Source organism: Anopheles moucheti, chromosome 2 (assembly GCF_943734755.1).
Source record: "Anopheles moucheti chromosome 2, idAnoMoucSN_F20_07, whole genome shotgun sequence".
Lineage (NCBI taxonomy): Eukaryota > Metazoa > Arthropoda > Insecta > Diptera > Culicidae > Anopheles > Anopheles moucheti.
The window spans coordinates 7,622,600-7,642,004 of record NC_069140.1 but is presented as its reverse complement, the minus strand read 5'-3'; the positions used below and the strand labels follow the sequence as shown (position 1 = coordinate 7,642,004).

Genomic DNA, 19,405 nt, shown 5'->3' with positions numbered 1-19,405 from the left:
TTTTATGCAACAAGGTTCGATCGTTCCACAAAAAGAACAAAACGAACCTCATTCGGTATGAAACGAAATTCCCATCACTACCTTCCCGCCCGGATGTGCATGGCAGGGGTGTTTGAATGCGTTGGAATATCCTTTTCCCAGCTTAAAAAAAAACTAATTTAATTGTTCACCTCCTCCATACTACACAGGTAAACACAACTCAAGGAAGTGCTTGCGGGTGCAAATAAGTTGCATTTTTCACGCGAACCGCGCTCTGGCTCTGGCCCTGTTTGCCAAGCGAAACCCAAAATTAGAATCCCACCGTGCATGCAATGCGTTTCGATCGCGTTCGCGCCGTGAGTAACGCGCGTTCAATCGGAAGAATGTCGCTTTCTGATCTCCAAGCACACACAAGCTAGCCCCAAAAACAAAAACAAAAACGAGAACTACTGTAATCGGCCTAATCGTGTCTAGCTGCATATTGGCAGCGGGCACCGGTTGCCTGGCGCGGGTGGACCTTGCTGCGGGTGATAAAATTAGAAAGTGATCACACGCCCGCGTCATTGACAATGAACCGTTTCCCTTCGGGTTATTTAAATTCCCTTGGTACAGGGTCATCCAACGCTAGTCGAACGATTGCCGCTGGTCCTTGAGGGTGGTGCGAACAGTGCCCAGTGAGTTGCTTTGAAATCAAGTTGAAGGTTGCGAAGGGAAAGTGCTGCGAGTGCTGTTGGGATAGGAAACATTGACCGTGTGTGTGCTGTACAGGCTGAACGACCCGAACCCAGTCCGCCGGGATGGTACGCAAGCAGCAGAGTGACGGGGCGATCCCGCAGGTGATCGTGACCGACCAGGAGCAGCCGGGCGACGAGCGGTCGATGTCGCGCGAGGGCACCTACTCGCGGGAACCGTCCCGGGATCGCCGCTCCCGCTCGGTGTCGATCTCGCGCCTCCGGGTGGACGATCCGCTGCGCAAGGAGATGATGTTCGTGAGGGAAAAGTCCCCGTTCGAGATTGGGGAGAACCGCGACGTGCAGGTCGCCTCCTGCAAGGCCATCATCGATAAGGCGCTGGTGATGGACGTGTCGGGCGGTGTGACCAATGTGGACGAGTACATCTCGCTGTTCTTCGTGTCGGGCATCGTCATCGACGAGGCCTCCTGTAAGGACATCTCGACCGCGGTTGAGGTAACGATCGTCGAGGAGGAAGAGGAACGTCCCGAGCTGGTGGTGATGCCGCTCGCCGACGATGTGCTGCCGGTGGTTGAGGAGGAACCTGAGGACAAAAAAAAACTTCGTCCGAGGATCGTGAAGATAGCCGCAAAATCGAAGCCCCAATCGAAGCGGGTGAGGGCGAACAGGCCGAGGGTCTTGCGGAACATGACGTAGTAGAGCCAACCGAACCGGACGGCACCGAAACGGCGGAAGGTGCGGTGGACGAACAGGCGGAGGAGGCAGCCGAGGGAGACACCGCCGAACCGGGCGAACCCGAACCCGAGCCCGAAGCGTCGGCCGAACCGAAGGATGATGAATCTGATTTAAAAGCCGACGACGACGAGTCCGGGGAGTCTTATAGCGAATCGGAGGAACTGTCGTCAGAACTATCCTACTCCTACAGCGACATGTCCGTGGACGAAGTGGATCCCTCCGAGTGGCGCGTCTTCCACGAGGATGAGGACGAAATCGCGATGATCAAGTTCGAGCAGCGGGAGAAAACGCCCGAGCTGACGGAGAAGGAAAAGGATGCCGAGTTCCAGCGGCTCCGGAAGGCGTCGCGGCCACCGCTATATCTCACCAAGCTGACCGACCGGAGCGCCCCCACCGGTTCGACCATCAAGCTGCAGTGCACGGTCGAGGGCCAGGAGGTGACGGTGCGGTGGATGAAGAACGATCAGCCCATCGAGCGGTCCGCCAACCTGCAGACATCGGCCGCCGACGGCCTCTACACGCTCACGATCAAGGGCCTGAAGCATTCGGATGCGGGCGTGTACACGATATATGCAAAGAACCGGGGCGGCGAGATACCGTCCGTCGCACGGGTACGGGTGTACGATGCGATAAAGCCCAAGTGTCAGCTGCCATTCTTCGTCAAGATGAGAGGTAATTGGGCGTTGGTCACTACATTTCCGAGGGCACCTGCGCAATTGTAATTCTATGTTCTCCCTCCCGCAGACTACTTCCACCATGCGCTGAACGACCTGGTGATCGAGTGTCAGATCATGTTCCAGCAGGAATGGTCCATCCCGACGATCACCTGGCTCAAGGACGGTGATCCGATCGTGCTGGACCAGCGAATAGGTGCCACCTACGACGGGTTCGGTGATATATTCCAGCTCAACATCTACGACCCAACACCGGAGGACAGTGGGCGGTACACGTGCATCGCGGAGAATGAGGCAGGCCGTAGCCAGCTCTCGCACACCGTTGACTTTGTGGACAAGGTGCCCTACATGCGACTCCCCGGCATCACCAATGCCGACCGCAAGCAGCTAACGGAGGAAGAGATCGAAGAGCGCAAGCGCGAAGAGCAGCGCATCAAGAAGGAGGCACAGGAGCGGCTGGCCGGTGGTGGACGCTCGGGTCGCGGAGGCGAGGACGTGCACGAACCGTACGAGTCGGAATCGTTCGTCATACGCGACTCGAAGAACAAGCTAACCTGGGCCGGCCAGCTGCACAACATCACCACGACGAAGGGCGCGGTGGTGAAGATGACCTGCTCGGCGAACGGACCGTTGCCGATGTTCAAATGGCAGCGCAATGGCCGTGCGATCGACTTCGGCGATCACGTGAAGCTGATGAACAGTGGTGCGATCGGACAGATCGTCATCAACGGTGTGACGCGCAAAGACGCGGGCGAGTACACCTGCACGGCGAAGAACAGCCACAACGAAGTCAAGACGACGTGCGTACTGAAGGTGATAACGCTGCCGTCGGCCGAAACGACCCCGGCCACCTTTACGAGAGCGGTGAAAGGTAGGTAGTGAGCGGCCATTTTGTTGAGCAATTGCGTCATCTGCTTGTATCTCCCCGCAGAGTTCTACGACATCCGAGCCGACGACCTGGTGCTAGAGGTAAACGTACATGGCGTCCCGAAGCCGACGATCAAGTGGCTGAAGGATGGTGAGGATATCGTGCTCGGCGAAAAGCTGCTGATCAACCGCGAACCGAACGGTGTGTATCAGCTGTGCATTCACAAGCCGGCACCGTCCGACTGTGGTGTGTACGAGTGCCAGGCGGTCAACTCGGCCGGCACGGCCAAGGTATCGCACGAGGTGAGCTTCACGTCGAAGGATAAGCTGATTCACGTGCAGCACATCGAGCATGCGGACTACTTTAAAAGGCGGCTCGAGGAGAAGGAAGCGGCCAGTTTGCTGTTAACGGCGGAACCGACCCCACCGACCGACCAACAGGCGCAACAGGCTGCCCCGGCCCAGTCCCAGGCACAGCAACAGGCAGAACCGGCCCCGGCGAGCACGGTCCCATCGGCAGATACAGGTGTTACCGAGGTCGAAACCACCGGCGAAGAGACCGCAGCACCAGCACCGGACGCTTCTGCAGAGCAAGCTGCACCCGCACCGAAACCCAAACCCGCGTTCAAGGCGATGCCACGGCAACGTTTTACGGACGGACCGGTGGAACCGTTCGTCATCCGGGACTCCAAGAACCGGCTGATGTGGGAGACGAAGCTGAAGAACCTGACAACGCCGGCCGGCAAGACGGTGAAGCTGACGTGCAGTGTGACTGGGCCACAGCCGACGTGGCGCTGGTTGAAGAACGGTAAGCCGCTCGTCTGGAGCAAGAACGTCGTCAATGCGACCAAGGCGGAGTTTGGCTGTGTGCGCATCACACCAGCGACTGTTGCCGACTCGGGCGAGTATGCCGCGTACGCGAAGAACAGCTTCGGTGAGATCGAATGTACCTGCACGGTCAACATCTTCGCGACGGAAAAGGACATCGAGACGGTGCCAACGTTCACGCGGGTCATTGGTAAGTGTGTGTGTGTTGATGTGCCTTCTTTAATGGGTTGTCAGTTGTCTAGAACTCCCCGTAACACTTCGCCATGTCTTGCAGACTACTACGATTCCTTAGTGGATGATCTGATCCTGGAGGTGCACGTACGCGGTGTTCCCGATCCGAAGCTCACCTGGGAGCGTGACGGTATGGAGTTTACGAACGAAACGGATCGTGTGATTATTTCACGTCAGGGTGACGGTGTATATCGGCTGAGGTGGGTAGATCGTACAGACCGAAGCTAGTCTCTGCCTTTTACTGATGTTTTTTTTGTGTCCTCGCTCTCCACAGCATCCACAATCCGGAGAAGCTCGATGGCGGAAAATGGGTCGTAACGGCCAAGAATAATGCCGGCGAGGAGAAGCTGAAGCACTCGGTTACCTTTAAGGGACGCGAGTTCTACCAGAACCAGCTAACGCACGGTATCTACCATGCGGACAAGCAGATTACCCGTTCGGAAGAGGACGGTATCGTATACGGCACCCGGTCGCGCTCGGTTTCGCGCGCACCATCCGTCGCCCATCAGGTTGGTCCCGAACCGGACATTTCCGCCGTCGTCGAAGCGCTTCAAGCAGTGGAAGCGACCACCGAGGAAGCTCCCGCACCGGCCGAAGGAGGCGAACCGGCATCCGCCGCCACCGAGGCACCCGAGGAACCGGCCGTCAAGAAGAAGAAGGAACCGAAGCAGTGGCGTAAGAATTTGCAGGGTCTGCTGAAGGGACGCATCCCCGGACCGATACCGGAGGAGCCGACCAAGCACAAGGTGCTGGAAGTGAAGCAGAAGCTGTACTTCGAGGCAAACCTGAAGAACCAAACCGTGGCGGAGGGTTCGCATCTGAAGCTGGTGTGCTCGTGCGTTGGGCCGCAGCCGACGATCAAGTGGTTCAAGAACAACATCCCACTGGTCTGGAGCAAGAATGTGAAGAACGACACGAAGCTGGGCGTCGGTGCGGTCCACATCATCTCGGCCGAGCTGAACGATTCCGGCACGTACAAGTGTACGGCTAGCAACACCTCCGGCGAGGTGGAAACCACCTGCAAGGTGATCGTGTTCCCGATACCCGAGAAGCAGCAGGTGGCACCGAGCTTTGTGCGCAATGTTAAGGGTAAGTTTTGGTGATGGCGCGTTCCTGCCGGACATGCAGTGCATGAGCTCTTTCCTTCTCTCTTTTATTCCAGAGCACTATGACATCCAGACGAACGATCTCATCCTAGAGGTGAACGTGCGCGGCAATCCGATGCCCTCGGTCAAGTGGTTGCGTGACGGTATCGATCTGCAGGATCCGACGGGTGAGAAGTTCTTCCCAATGCGCGAACCTTCCGGTGTGTTCAAGCTCACCATCCACGATCCGCAAGCCAAGGACGAAGGACAGTACGCGTGCGAGGCGACGAACGTTGTCGGCAAGGATGTTATCCGCCACGCGGTACGGCGCATCACTGAGCGCAAGATCGCCGAAAGCCACGTGTTCGGTATCGCCTACCATGATCCGAACGTGATGAAGCACGGCGTATACGAGGAACCACCGAAACCGGAACCGGTACCACGGCCCCACCGCGAGTTTATCTTCATGGAAGATGGTTCGTACTACATCCGCGGCCAAACGCCGGAACACCTGTGGGAGTGGGAGACGGATACCAGCGCGGAAAGCGAGTACGAAGAGTACGTCTCACCGGAACCGGAACCGGAACCCGAGGTGCCGGAAGTGCCCGAGCCCGAGCCTGAGCCTGCCCCGGTAGAGAAGAAACCGTCCCGCTCGCCCTCGCCGGACTTTTTGATTAAGACTCCGCCGCCACCGCCTCCCAAGCAACCGGAACCGGTCGAGGCGGACGATGAAGATGACGATGAGGATGAGGACGAGGAGGAGGAAGAGGCCCCACCACCACCGCCGAAGCGTGGTCCCAAGATCAAGAAGCTGCGCAAGAAGCGTGTGAAGCAGCCGGTTCAGGAGGAGGAACAGGTGGTCGCTGCACCGGCCCCGGTCGAGACGGCACCAGAACCAGCCCCGGCAGCACCGGTGGCGACTCCTCAGCCGGAGGTAGTGGCCCCCTCGGAACCGGTCCCTGTCGAGGGAGAAGCGGGTGAAGATAAGGACAAGCTGCGCAAGGAGCGCTATCTGCGCCTGTTCCCGGAGCTAAACCCGGATGATGCGAAGCGCGTGGACGCCCGTGCCGTGCTGCGGTTCGGCAGCACGCTGCACGACATCAACATCGTCGAGGGCAAACCGGTGCGGCTGTTCTGCACCGTGCTGGGCTCGAAGGCCGACTTCCGATGGTACAAGAACGGGGAGCCGATGGAGTTTACCAAGCAGATCAAGAACCTGTCCGATGCGAAGGAGGGTACCGGTGTGGTGGCGTTCAACAAGGCGGCCCGCGAGGATACGGGCGAGTACGAGGTGGTGGTGAAGGACAAGTCCGGTGCGGTCATCAAGGGAACGTGCAAGTTGAACGTGCTGCCGGCACCGGTCCGCATCCCGGTCGCCGAGGGTGAACCTCCGCGGTATGTGCGCTGCATGACCCAGCACTACGATCTCCGCGTGGACGATCTCGTGCTGGAAACGCAGATCAAGGGCACGGGCCCGATCAAGGTGGAGTGGTTCCTGGACGGCATCATCATCCCGTACGATGAGAAGTACATCCAGATCCGCGAGCCGCACGGTATCCACAAGCTGTGCATCCACAATCCGCAGATTCGCGACAACGGCCGGTACATGGTGAAGGCCAGCAACGACTTCGGCATGGAGGAGCTGAGGTATACGCTCCGGTTCGAGGGCAAGGCGGCCGCCATGCCGATGTACCATATGCACCACGCGGACAAGCGGCGACCGGCGTACGAGGAGGAGAAAGTGCAGGAACCGCGCCAACACCGGGAGGTCGTGTTCCTGGAGGATGGTTCCTACTACCTCAAGGGACAGACGCCCGAACGGTTCTGGGAGTGGGAAACGGACACGGATGCTGAGAGCGAGTACGAAGAGTACGTGCCCGGCGACACCGAAAGCGAGGAAGAACCGGAACCGGCCGAGGAGGAGCAAGCGGACGAAGAAGGGGCGGAAAAGCCGGCCTCGCCGGAAAAACCCCCGACCGAACCCGCAGCCGATGGTGAAGAGGCGGAGGAAGAGGAGGAGGAGGAAGAGGTGGAACCACCGCCGAAGCCGGTCAAGCGTGGCCCGAAGATTAAGAAGCTGCGCCGCAAGGTACCTAAACAACCGTCCCCGGTGCCGGTGGAGCAACCGAAGGTGGCGCCGAGAGAGCGGGAACCGCAGCGCCAACCAGCCGGCGAGCCGAAGGTGAAGCTCAGCCAGCTGATATCGAGCGGCAAGAGCTTGGCACCGCCGGAGGTGCCGCGCGTCAAGCGCTGGAAGAAACCGATCGAGGTGGAGTTCATCTCGCACCTGCGCAGCGGCACGATCAAGAAGGGCAAAAACTTGACGCTCAACTGCTGCTGCTCGGATGCGCAGAAGATCGAGGTGACCTGGCTGAAGGACGACGAACCGCTGGTGATGGGACCGCGCTGCCGCAGTGACGTGACGCGCCAGGGCTACTGCACGCTGGATCTGGTCGATCTGCGGCTGGAGGATACCGGCGTGTACAAGTGCGTGGCGAAGACGGCCAACGGGACGGCCACCGACTCCTGCCGCATTACCGTGTTCGAGCTGGAAAAGAAGGACGAAGTCGAGCTGGTACCGCCGACGTTCATCACACCGTTGCGAGGTAAGATCGGTGGGATGATGATGTCCGCTGTTCCGACTCCAAGGTCTAATGTCAATCTCTCTCTCTCTCTCTCTCTCTCTCTCTCTCTCTCTCTCTCTCTCTCTCTCTCTCTCTCTCTCTCTCTATCCTGCGCAGAACTGTACCATCCCACAACGAACGATCTGCACCTGGAGATCCGCGTGCGTGGTAATCCGGTGCCGACGTTCCGCTGGATGTACGACGGTATACCGATCAAGCATAGCAACGAAAAGTACGAGATCTTCAACCAGCACTACTACGAAAACCGCACCAAGATCACGACCGTGCAGCTGATCATCAACGATCCACAGCTGCGGGACAGTGGCAAGTACACGCTGATCGCCCGGAACGATGTGAAGGCGGTCGAAATGTCCCGCCAGATATCGATCCCGCTGCGCTTCGATCAGCGGGTGCAGGCACCCAAGAAGCGCATGGACGACGTGGTGGTGGAGAACGAGGCGCCCCGCGTACTGCCGAAACCGCCAACGCCCGAACCGGAACCGGTCGTCGAGGAACCACCGGCGGAACCGGCCGAAGGTGAGGAGCAGGCGGAGGAAGAGGTGGAGGAGGAGAAGGAGGACGAAGAGGAGGAGGATTAGGGAGCGTACCGTATAGCAGACCTTAGCGTTAAGACTAGGATAAGAAGTTTTGTTTCGTGTAACTGGTTTTACTGTGTTCTGTTGTTTAGATAATAAATACTCACGGTGAGAATGTGTATAAAGGTGGGTTGTTTGCGTTTCGCTACAACAAATGAAGCCGTCGGCGAAAGTTGAATCGCCACGCCAAGGACATCCGGCTAATGGCAAAGTAATTTAATTGCTCAAGGTTTTACGGTGCGGTATTGGTGATGCGGTCCGAATCTTTGCGATCGTATCGTGATCGTACAGATAGTTAACCTTCCGTACATTTTCCGGCTTCTGCAACTGCATCTTTACGAATAATTATTACTATTGATCGAGAGATCGATACAACATGTGCCTCGGAAGTAAATGGACGGAAGCAATCTTAGACCACACAAGATCTTGGACGGATGCTGGTGAAGCCGAAACGATGTTTAGCAGATGGTGCAGCGTCGAGTGGACTCTTCGATCTGGTTTCGTCCTTCGACCGTAGCCGAGAAAACATTGAATTGGCATTGGCAACAATGACATTGGCTGCGCGTGTGTACAAGAACACCTAGCAGCCGTTCTAACTCTTGACCGTTGAGGTGAAAATTGATATCGTTTTACATACCATCTGTCCCACCCACCGGCTGAGTTTATCGGCAAATAATATCATTCGAAACGTCAACTCTTCGACCAGTGGATCCCGTTTTGCTCCGGTTATCCGGTGTACACAACACCATTAAGCGATAGTTACCGGGCGATAGCTCGAATTTCCTGCAAGTGCTCGCACGACGTGTTTGTTGACCGGACAACTTCAAAAGGACACGGGCAGGTCAACAGCTCAACGGCTTCACCTGACAGCACGTCCAACGGTTCTGCCGAAATGGCGCGCAACACATCAGAACGCTCAGAGAACCAACAAAAAACCAACCGATTATATCCCCTACTTGGCAAAACCCACCAATTGTTGAAAATGTATACACGAGCGTTTAGCAGCGTGCAAACATAGACGGAAACGGTAACGGGGGGGAGAAAAAGTGACCACCATCGGCGAGCATTTGCGCCATTTCCGTGCTTCTGCGCTGCTTCTACAAAACCGTACGCGCATTCGCCTAACGTACCGGCCATTTTGGTACGAGCAGAGTTGAATGGAGTAAATGAGTAAATAAACAAAAATTATTGCTCAATGGGAGGGTAATTGTGTAGTTGCGTGTGTGTGTGTTTTTTTTTTTTACGTTTTACTTGAGCCGTTCTTGCCGGCTTTTGTTGTGCGGCAGCACTTGATCGTTTTTTCCCCTCTCAGCTCAACGTCAGCTACATCTTCGGCAACGTACGCATTTCACTAATTGTAGGAATTGGAGATCCTGTGGAGTGGTGGATCTTGGTGTGTTGAAGGAGAATAGATTTTTTTGTTGCTGTGCTCTTGAAATCAACGTTGGCCAGTATTCCCATCCCATCAAGCACAGTCCTCCTCTTCTTCGCGCTGTGTACTTTGATCGGTTCGATGTCAATACGGGTATCCATCGCTCGATACGCCGTCCGTTCTATGGAGAACACGCTGTTGGCTTTTATCCCCACCACCAATGGCCACTGTCCAGCTGTCAAACTGTTCCAAAGGAAGTCTTCAACGGGCGCACTGGCAGAAACTTTATATAAGTACGTGAAGTAACCGCTTCTAGGTGATAATTGCGACACGTAACCGGCACCGTACGCAGGTATCCGTCAAAATTCTCGCCGTACTGTGTGGAAATATTCCACGGTTCATCAACGGCCGGAGTGCAGGAAGTCGATACACCCGGAACACCCGGCGGTGGTGAAGACTGATCGCTAGTCGAGCGATAGACGTTAGACGTGATTTGAGTGTCATCGGCGACATACTAGTGTCACATTTTAGTGTAACCACCAAGCTTATACCCAGCAGTATGACATTCTTTCAAGCGGTAAGTGCCATTTTGGCTTTCAAGATCACGACCGTACGGGGGGGTGCATTTGTATTCCTCGTTTGCAAGAGACGGTGCCTAAATTGCTCCTAATAATGCCCACGGCCCGTAGCCACATGGGTGGCTGAATTTAGGATGTAAAGAGAGTCGTATCGACGACGCATGTATAGTGACAACTGCCACGTGATTTGTGTTTTATTGTGAACGACAATAACGGACCATTTGCGGAAGGTCCGTTATCGATGAGTTTTATAAGTGCAAATCGAACACGGTGTTATACTAAAGTAGTGGACAATGGTAAAGATGTGATCGGTATTAGATATGAAACTTAAATATTTTTATAAAGTGAAGGTGTTCTGTCAATATCTGTGGGATGTTTGCAATGTTCTAAACCTCGATTAGAATAAGCGATTCGATGTGAGTCCCTGGATGTATGGCTGCTGTGTCCATAACTATTAGTTTCACCTTTTAATCTCCAATTTTGTAGTATCGTTGAATACCAAATTGATCAACAATTTTTTAAAAATACATTTTTGCGTAATTACTCCGAAACTGATATGAGCAAGTAGCTAACGCCGTGTCGCTGGCGTTAATGCACTCGCACAAGTTTGTTGAGGTTCTTTGCAAGCCTTAATCTGTACAAGTAATAGAATCTGAAGTAGATGCTTTAAATTGATTAACTAGACTCTCCTTACCGAACGATTGTTTGCGTATCCTTACATCGAACTAATACATTATCGAATCCGAGTTATCTCACACTGAACTTCGAGGAGTTCGTGACTTCGGAAGAATATACAGTTTTAGAAGTTATTGAAAGTGTTAAAGTTTACAATATTGCAAATTACTCATGCTTCAACACAAACAAGATCTCAATTTCCTTAAGGATTTCTCAAATTATTGAGGATTTCTATAGGAACTCTACGACTTCAGTGTTAATTAGCTTTTAGTTGTATAATATGTCAGGTATTATGTTACCAGATAATAAAAATTAGGCAAATAATAACTATTTCATACTTCTTTGTTCTATGGCAAAAACTGTGGTATTTCGTGTCTGTTCGACAGCATCTGTTCATAGACATTACAGAGACCAACTTCATAATTGGTTCAAAAGTTTGGATTGGATTGATTAACTGTATTTGGTCTGAGCTGCTATGCATCCAGTATCTCATCATGTAAATTGCTATTCATCAAATAGCTTACATCCTCGACAAAACTAGAACAGTGAATAGAACGATGATCATTCAGAAATTGTTCAGTCAAGCTGCTAAAATCAGAAGGTAGTAAAATATTTGTTGGCAATATGTATCGATGCACGGAACACTTTATCTACGACACATTAAAATTTGACATTCACAAATTAACGCACAAACAACTCCATATGTGTAAAGTCCACCAAAAAAAACTTCCATGGATAAACATTCCATAAATAACGTGATTTTGCTACTTGTGTGCTTGCGTCGATCACAATGAGCCACTTTTGGATCTATCAATAAACAGCAATTATCCTCCACCGATTTACCCTCAAATGTACTACAAATATTGGACTCTCATTGGTAACGCTTTGATTTTTTTTTTGCTGGTTCGTTTTTTTTTTGCTGTTCGTTTGGTGATTCCGCTACCAGTTGGCTGCCCGGTCTTGTCTGTACGTTAGCACGTTGGAAGATCCATTTTTTCGATGTTAGTTTTTTGTTGCTGTTGAGCGTCAATCCCCACAAATTCAACGTATTTGCGAGTGAAGCGTACAATTGCATATGATAGCAAATATTGAACACTCATCCTCGTCGAATGTTCTTTGAAGTTGTTACTCTACCTTTCGTATCTGTCCGGCGTGCATTACCGGTTCACAGCTTGTACGGAAGATGATGCTTGAAGGGACCTTTGTGGACTTAACCTCAATTACCACTCGAGGATCTCGAGGAGTGACGCGGGAATGACGCGAATACGGCACAGAAATGAAGAGTGTTCTTGAGGTTTTTTTTGGGGGGGGAGAATGTTTGGGGTTGAGACAGTGTGCAGCATGTAGCAGATAATGAAGTACGACGAATATCTTCAGTTCGGTACATTTTCTTAACCGACCAAGCAGAACGCTATGCAAAAGATACTTTCGAAACACTAACCTTGATCATAACCAATTCCTTCGCACGAGATGATGTGCGCACTTGCCAAAGTGACGACACAGCGCGCATCAAGAGTTCATCGACCAACGCCAAAGTACCCGCCCGTTTCAAGGCAACAAATTTCGGTGATCCTACACCATGGAACACTAATGATCCTCGGCCTCCGGAGCCTCATTGAATTACGCGTCGTCCGATCGGGCCGCTCCACGTTGTTGGGGCAGAAAATGGGTTCCTTTCATCAATGCACACTTCGATGCTGGCATTGGTTGAAGTGTACTGACGACGCATTAAACGACGAAATCTCCAATCTAGGCAGGCGTGCAAGAGTGAAAACAGTGCTGTCTCATATTAATACACGAAACGATGATCGATGATCTTTCACATTATGTGCGTGTTGGGCAATCCATTTTTTGAAGGCAAATTGGACAAACCAATCTCTCGTTGAGCATCGCGCATATTTGCTCATACATTTCAACAACATTTCATTCACTCGACGATGGGGTAATGTAACGCCAAAAAACAAAAAAAAACTGATTCATGTGACGTCGAGTCAAATCATTGAGCTACACACGCTGTGAATTATTGCAAGTTGCAACGATTTCAACAAATATCCTACTGGCGACGTTTGGGATTAGCGCATTTGTAATGCAAGCATATGTCCGCTAATGATATCATTACCATACAACAACATGGATTCCGTTAGCCTTGTTTGGTACGGCAGCAGTTTGTACACAAGCTCGTTTGTTTGCGTTGCCGCACGGACGATGTGCACACCCAGAATTCAAACATGCAAATTTCTTGTTTCTATAAACAGTCACTTAAAATTTGATTACCAGTTCCGGGACGGGAAATGATTCACGCACACCGTTGCTTTGGCCTTTCCCCTTATTTTCAGCTCGAGAAATCTTCCGCGGTGGAGCTGTACACCTACATCACGCTGCTACTGATCTGTGTGCTGCTGTACATCTTCTCGGACTATTTGAAAATATGCGCGCTCGCGTTCCGTTTGCCCGGACCAACGGCCTACCCCGTGATAGGGAACTGTTTGGACATTGCCAAGAAAGATCGTAAGATATACACCGCAAACACGGTGCCGACAGACTTGTCTCACACCACCTACCTGTTTCAGTGATCTCGCGCGAGATGTCCCAGGCGTACAAGAGCTATGGCCCGTTGGCGCGCGTCTGGATATTTGTCTTTCCAATGTTTGTCGTGTTCGATCCGAACGATCTGAAGCTGATACTGTCCTCGAAGAAGCACACGAACAAATCGATGTTTTACAAACTGCTGCACAATTTTCTCGGCCGTGGACTTATCACCAGCAGTGGTAAGGCTTGCACTGTGGATCCTTCGTCTACCGACAACACGTAAGGTAACTTTGGCTTCGCGTTTTCGCAGGACACAAATGGAGCTCCCATCGGAAGCTGATTCAACCATCCTTTAACATAGCGATACTGGAGAAGTTTATCGACACGTTCACGGACAGTGCGGCGTCACTGATCGATAAGCTACCGAAAGAGGAAACGATACTAAACGTCACCGAATACGTAAACAACTGTGTGCTGGATATACTGAATGGTAAGTGGTCATCAGTGCTTACGCCAATGCACGTCTACTAATATTTGTTCTCTTTTGTCTACAATCTACAATAGAGGCTGTCCTAGGAGTTCCAGTAAAATCAGCTGATAAGAAAGAGATGGAACAGTCGCCCTTTAGACAGTGAGTAACCTGAGCTACCTGAACTGAACTGCTAACAGCAGCCATTACACTTCGTTTCCCAATTCTACAGAGGAAAAGTAGTTGCACCGTACCGTATCACCCATCCATGGCTGTTGTTCAACTCGATCTACAAGCTGACTGATGCGGCAACGGCAGAACTCAACCAGAAGAAACAGCTCGACGAGTTCTCCAGGAAGGTAAGGATGGAAACACACCGCTGTCTGTCGTCTTCCGTGTACTGATCTTGCCTCTGAGTTGCCGTAGATGATTCGTCGTCGGCGGGAAATACTGAAGACACTTACACCGGCTGACAGACGCTGCCTGTTGGACTTTATGATTGAAATCTCGAACGAGAATCCTGACTTCACCGAGGACGACATCATCGATGAGGCGTGCACATTCATGTTGGCAGTAAGTGATTGGCTTGGCTGTTTACTTACACCAGTAGCGATATAACACCTGGTTTCTTTGTATTCCGGTTGGCCAGGGACAAGATTCGGTTGGTGCCGCCGTTGCCTTTACACTGTTCCTGCTCGCCCGCCACCAGGACCATCAAGCGAAATGCTACGAAGAGATCCAACGGCACATTGGTCCAGACTGCTCCAAACAACCAACCGCCGAAAGTATCCGCGAGCTGCGCCATCTGGAGGCGTGCATTAAGGAAAGTCTACGGCTCTACCCAAGCGTACCGATGATGGCACGCAAAATCGGCGAAGATGTCCGGGTGGACAAGTACAACCTTCCGGCGGGAACGGAAATCCTCATCCTGCCGTACGCCACGCACCGACTCGAACACGTCTATCCCGACCCGGAACGGTTCGATCCGGAGCGGTTCGGGGATGGGGCACCGCATCAAAACCCGTACGCGTTCATTCCGTTCAGTGCCGGGCCACGGAACTGCATCGGGTACAAGTTTGCGTACATCGAGATGAAAACGGTCATCTCGCGGGTGTTGCAAAATTTCCATCTCTCACCAGCACCGGGCAAGGAGGAGCTAGAGCCTATTTTCCGCATGACGCTCCGAGCGAGAGGTGGCCTTTGGGTCAAGATGACTCCAAGGAAACCCGTTTCGTAGAGACGCTATGCGGATCGACTGTATGTGTGTATGTGTTTATGTGTGAGTGCGAGTGCGTGTGTGATCAGTGTGCGTGTGTGTGTGAGAGTGGGAAAGGGAAACTAGATCATTCGATGAATGGTCTAGATACGGATAGCTTAGAATAAGTGGTCAGGGAAGCAATAAATTATGTCTTTAATTTTATGTAGACAAGATGTACATTGTTACATTATTCTTTTTACAAAGTTACAGCTGGAGCTGGATATCGTGTTGCTTTATTGTTCAAGAGTGGAACGAAGTAGTAAAATAAATAAGGCAAAACTAGGGCCATTCCCAAAAGGGCAGAGAATGTTCGGTGCAGCACAGTCATCTTGGCAAGTCATTGTTCAGCATCACTTCGAAAAACTTGGTCCCTCGGTGTACCGGTAGCTCGGAAAAGAAATGTGATGTGATTCAGTCTGAGTTTCATTTAGCACACGTCAGTTTAGCTGCCTTGTGATTGGGCTTTGGTTTACTTCAGAAGTACACGATCAACTTATCATCGATAGACATGTCCTCTGTGCCATTATTCTGCAATGAAGTATAAAACCGTTGGAGATTTGAATTTGACACCATGATGCGCCTAAATGTATGCAATTCGCACGACAACATGGTCCCATAAAAAGATGCTTATGTTTTACCTTTTCGTCGTACTTTTCCTGCCATTGCAGCAGAAGGTGGTTCAGATTTTGACCGGCGAGTTCCTCCCGATCGAGCGCCCTCGTGTTGTGAATCTGTGATCGTCTTGAGTGGTCTGCAACGAATTCATTGCACACATTCAGTCGAATCGTAACACAATTTCAACTACCTTCCAAACTCACCTCCGTCATGATCCATAAAGTCCTGGTTGTCACTGCCCAGGGTGGATGAAGCGGCACAATCCGTCAGCCGGCCGTTCGCGTGCACTGAGGGGCGTTCCATCATGCGTTGTTCGGAACGTTGCAGTAGAAAGCGGCTAGAATCGACACCATGCTTTAGCGGTGGTATAACACCTCCACCGTGTCCGACGATCTGCTCGGCAGACGCCACCTTTCGCTTGCGGCGTCGGTACACGCACCGTACGAAACCACCGATCAGAAGCACTCCCAGTGCGCAGGCCACCACTATGTTGACGATGAGCAGATTCGAGGTTAGGGAAGCGGTTTCCGCCTTAAGCTTCACGACCACCGGGACCGTGGCGGATTTGGGCGGCGTTCCCGTGTCCGTTACGGTCGCTAGCAGACGCATCGCCACCGGCAGATCGGTCCGGTTCGAGACGAGCCATAGGTTGCCGTACGGATCGACACGGAACAGGTTGCTGTAGTTGCCCTTCAGCACAAACGACAGATCGTCCGCTCGATCACCGTCGGCCGCCTCGATTCGTCCCACCAGCATCGGTAGCTGCTGTGCGTGTAGTGGGTTCTCGATCGCGAATGAGTAGAACGGCTTGCGGAACCGAGGTTCCCACATGTTGGCCGGCAGCACATCGATCACCACGGTTGTGCTGGTGTTGAGTTCCGCGCCGGGTGTGCTGGATTCGATTGCAAACGTGTACTGAGGCGTGCGGCGATAGTTGAGCGGTTTCGCTAGCATTATTTCCCCGCCGGGTCCAACGCGGAACTGTTCCTGAGCAACGGGTGATCCAACGATACCGTAGCGTACTTGCTCTCTGGCACCGTTGCTGGCGTTTGCTAGTTGCGCTACCTTCGTGCCGGGTTTGGTGTCTTCCCGCACGGTGGCGTAGAATGTACCGCGAACGAACTCTGCCCCACCAACCGGTGGTTGAACGCTGATGGCGCTCAGTGAGGACTCCGCACCTTTCGCGGGTGAAAGGATAACCGTGGTCAGCGCGTAACGATCGGGATTGTCCACCTGGGTTGCCTTGACGACGATCGTTCGGGAATGGTGTGATTGTGCGGGGGCCAACGCACGTGTCTGCCGAATGCTGCCCGTGTTGGGATGTATCTCGAAGTTGAGCTCGTCCTCCGAACCGTTCGACGATACGATCGAGTACCGTATGTCGGCCCGGATGCCACGGTCCTGATCTTCGGCCCGGATTGCTTCCGGGCTTATCTTAATGTCACCCTTGTCCGGGAGCAGCTGCCCGTAGTACACGTCCCGGTCGAACTTGGGATTTTGATCGTCCGAATCGAGCACGCGGATCGTTACGAACGTGTCGGAGTACTTCGGTGGTTTGCCCTGATCCTGGGCGCGTATCTTTACCGTAAAGTTTTGCACCGTTTCGTAGTCGATGTACTTCTTTAGCACGAGCGTACCCTCGAGCGGTGTTACGAAGGCCACATAATCGGAGTACGGTCCTGGGAGTGTTTGGTACTCCACCGTCGAGTACGGTCCAGGTTGATCCAGATCATGGGCCCTAATGCCTTGCAGAATTCTGGACGGGTAGAAGGTAGAACTTACAATGTGCAAAGGAAGTTATGATGAAGCTCTTTCTTACCTTGTTCCAATGACGGTCACTTCCGAAAGGTTTAACTTGTACGGAGCACCAATCCACAGCGGCGCATTATCATTCACATCTGTCACCCGTATATTAACCGGAATTATAATACCCTGGAGTGAAATAATTATTCCAATCAAAACTCACTTCCTTAAATCTTCCCGGTAGTTCGTCTTACCGCATCATCGGAAAACTTGCGCTCGCAAATCACGTTCACAAACACTGCCGACGGTCCGATCAAACCTTCCTTGTCGAGCGGTTTGGCCACTATCAAATCCTTCGTACCGGGCGCTATGTACACGGGCGAATCCTTTTCACGCAGCGTCAGCACAATGTCTTTGCCCGGGTCGCCCAATACCCGCAAGCTGCCCACGACCGCACCGACGGTAATGTCCTCGTTGGCGAAGAAGTTAACCGCCGATCCACCGCCATCCAGATAGCACCGGTTGTCGATCAGCTGGCCGAAAGCTTTTCCAGTTTTTGGTACGGAAAGGAAAACATCGTTTGTTAGTACAATTGGAACAAACAAAAAGAAAACATTTTCTTTAAAATGTTTTATAACACTTGTAGCATTTCCTTGAGAAGTCACACATTTACTCACCGAGGGTGAAGATTAAACTAAAAAGCAATACTGATAGTGAACACTTTAGCACCATGTTTTACTATTTCTGCAGGTCTGCCTGAAACTAATCAGAAGTTTATTTAAAATATACCCAGCCCCACGTGCGTACAGCAGAAAGAAAGATCACAATGAAGGACTGACCTTTTGGGTCACAATTGCAATAGACAAAATGTGTGATATTCCATCATAAGAGGTGTAAATATGTGTGAATAATATACAAAGTTTTGTGGTGCTGTACATTATGTATGTTTTTTTTTATATATTTTGTTTCGTTATTTTGCTTTATAAAAGAAGATCTGCACATAATACCGTTTAGTTAATTTCACCATCCCAAGGGTTCCTTGTTTCTCTAGCATTGAAGTCTCCTTTCGGCGAACATGTTTTTGGTGTTGTTTTGCGTTAATTAAAGTGGACTGTTGTTGCTGGTTTAGTTACAGCAATTTTTCTGCATTTTTAACCCTCACAATGTATCGCGTTTTCTGGAAATTTCCCTCTAAATGGTCCCCTTAAACACATTTCTGGTTGTTATTTATCTCGCTCTAACACGCAGCCTGTTAGGTTTTTTAATGTCCTTCACCGCCATCAATTGTGCTTGCCGGAAATGTTTTGTTTTTGTGTGACGGTTTCACGATTCTCACAACCTTCGAATGCCAAATATTCCACATTCTACCATTCAGCTCATCAATGTAGGCACTTGAAAAATATGGAACAAACATTACACAAACACACACCCCATTATGCACAATTTCTTCGCCAGGTCTCGGGGGTCTTATGCTGCGCCTGGCGCTTTCCGCTTCGTTTATTTACAGTTGTACCCGTCTTGTGCAAACGCGACGATGCGACACCATTCAGCACACACCAGTACCTTACCTTTTAGGCACGAAATTAAACGAAAATCGCCATTCACAATTCTGCAGCAGCGGTTCTTGGTTAGAAATCCAGCAGGTCCGGAACACAACACAAGCACATAGCTGCACTAATCGCGATGCGGTATTTATTTTTCTTAAGTTGTTTATCGAAAGTTGGAAGCACCAATTATGCTTGCACCCCTAGGCAGTGTGGTAGCAGTGGGTTGTGCCAGTGCAAGTTGAAGTTGTTTTAGAAAGTGTTTTTTCCTAAAGCGTCTTCTCCATTTAGCGCGACTACATTTGACAGGT

At 51.7% G+C, this 19,405-nt stretch overlaps 3 protein-coding genes across 4 annotated transcripts; 2 read left to right on the top strand and 1 right to left on the bottom strand.

Annotated features, from left to right (window-relative positions):
- Positions 1-776: 776 nt before the first annotated feature.
- LOC128298921 (muscle M-line assembly protein unc-89) lies at positions 777-8,436 on the top strand. The gene is made up of 8 exons (XM_053034735.1): positions 777-1,241; positions 1,283-2,078; positions 2,151-2,951; positions 3,012-3,965; positions 4,050-4,206; positions 4,281-5,095; positions 5,169-7,697; positions 7,833-8,436. Exons 1-8 carry the CDS (start codon positions 777-779, stop codon positions 8,312-8,314), a joined length of 6,999 nt encoding a protein of 2,332 aa, XP_052890695.1. The 3' UTR covers positions 8,315-8,436.
- A 1,595-nt stretch (positions 8,437-10,031) lies between these two features.
- Positions 10,032-15,399, top strand: LOC128304448 (probable cytochrome P450 4aa1). 2 transcript variants are annotated; one of them, XM_053041650.1, is made up of 8 exons: positions 10,032-10,260; positions 13,273-13,444; positions 13,507-13,704; positions 13,776-13,955; positions 14,030-14,096; positions 14,167-14,293; positions 14,361-14,507; positions 14,584-15,396. In XM_053041650.1, the coding sequence occupies exons 1-8, from the start codon at positions 10,243-10,245 to the stop codon at positions 15,169-15,171; spliced, it is 1,497 nt and encodes a 498-aa protein (XP_052897610.1). In that variant the 5' UTR covers positions 10,032-10,242; the 3' UTR covers positions 15,172-15,396. The 2 variants fall into 2 exon arrangements, with proteins under 2 accessions (XP_052897610.1, XP_052897601.1); XM_053041641.1 differs by lacking the exon at positions 10,032-10,260 and having other exon boundaries at positions 12,919-13,444; positions 14,584-15,399.
- A 162-nt stretch (positions 15,400-15,561) lies between these two features.
- Positions 15,562-18,282, bottom strand: LOC128304438 (cadherin EGF LAG seven-pass G-type receptor 1). The gene is made up of 6 exons (XM_053041629.1): positions 18,228-18,282; positions 17,805-18,094; positions 17,627-17,739; positions 16,011-17,563; positions 15,831-15,943; positions 15,562-15,720 (listed from the first exon to the last, which is right to left on the bottom strand). Exons 1-6 carry the CDS (start codon positions 18,280-18,282, stop codon positions 15,667-15,669), a joined length of 2,178 nt encoding a protein of 725 aa, XP_052897589.1. The 3' UTR covers positions 15,562-15,666.
- Between the last annotated feature and the right edge of the window lie 1,123 nt (positions 18,283-19,405).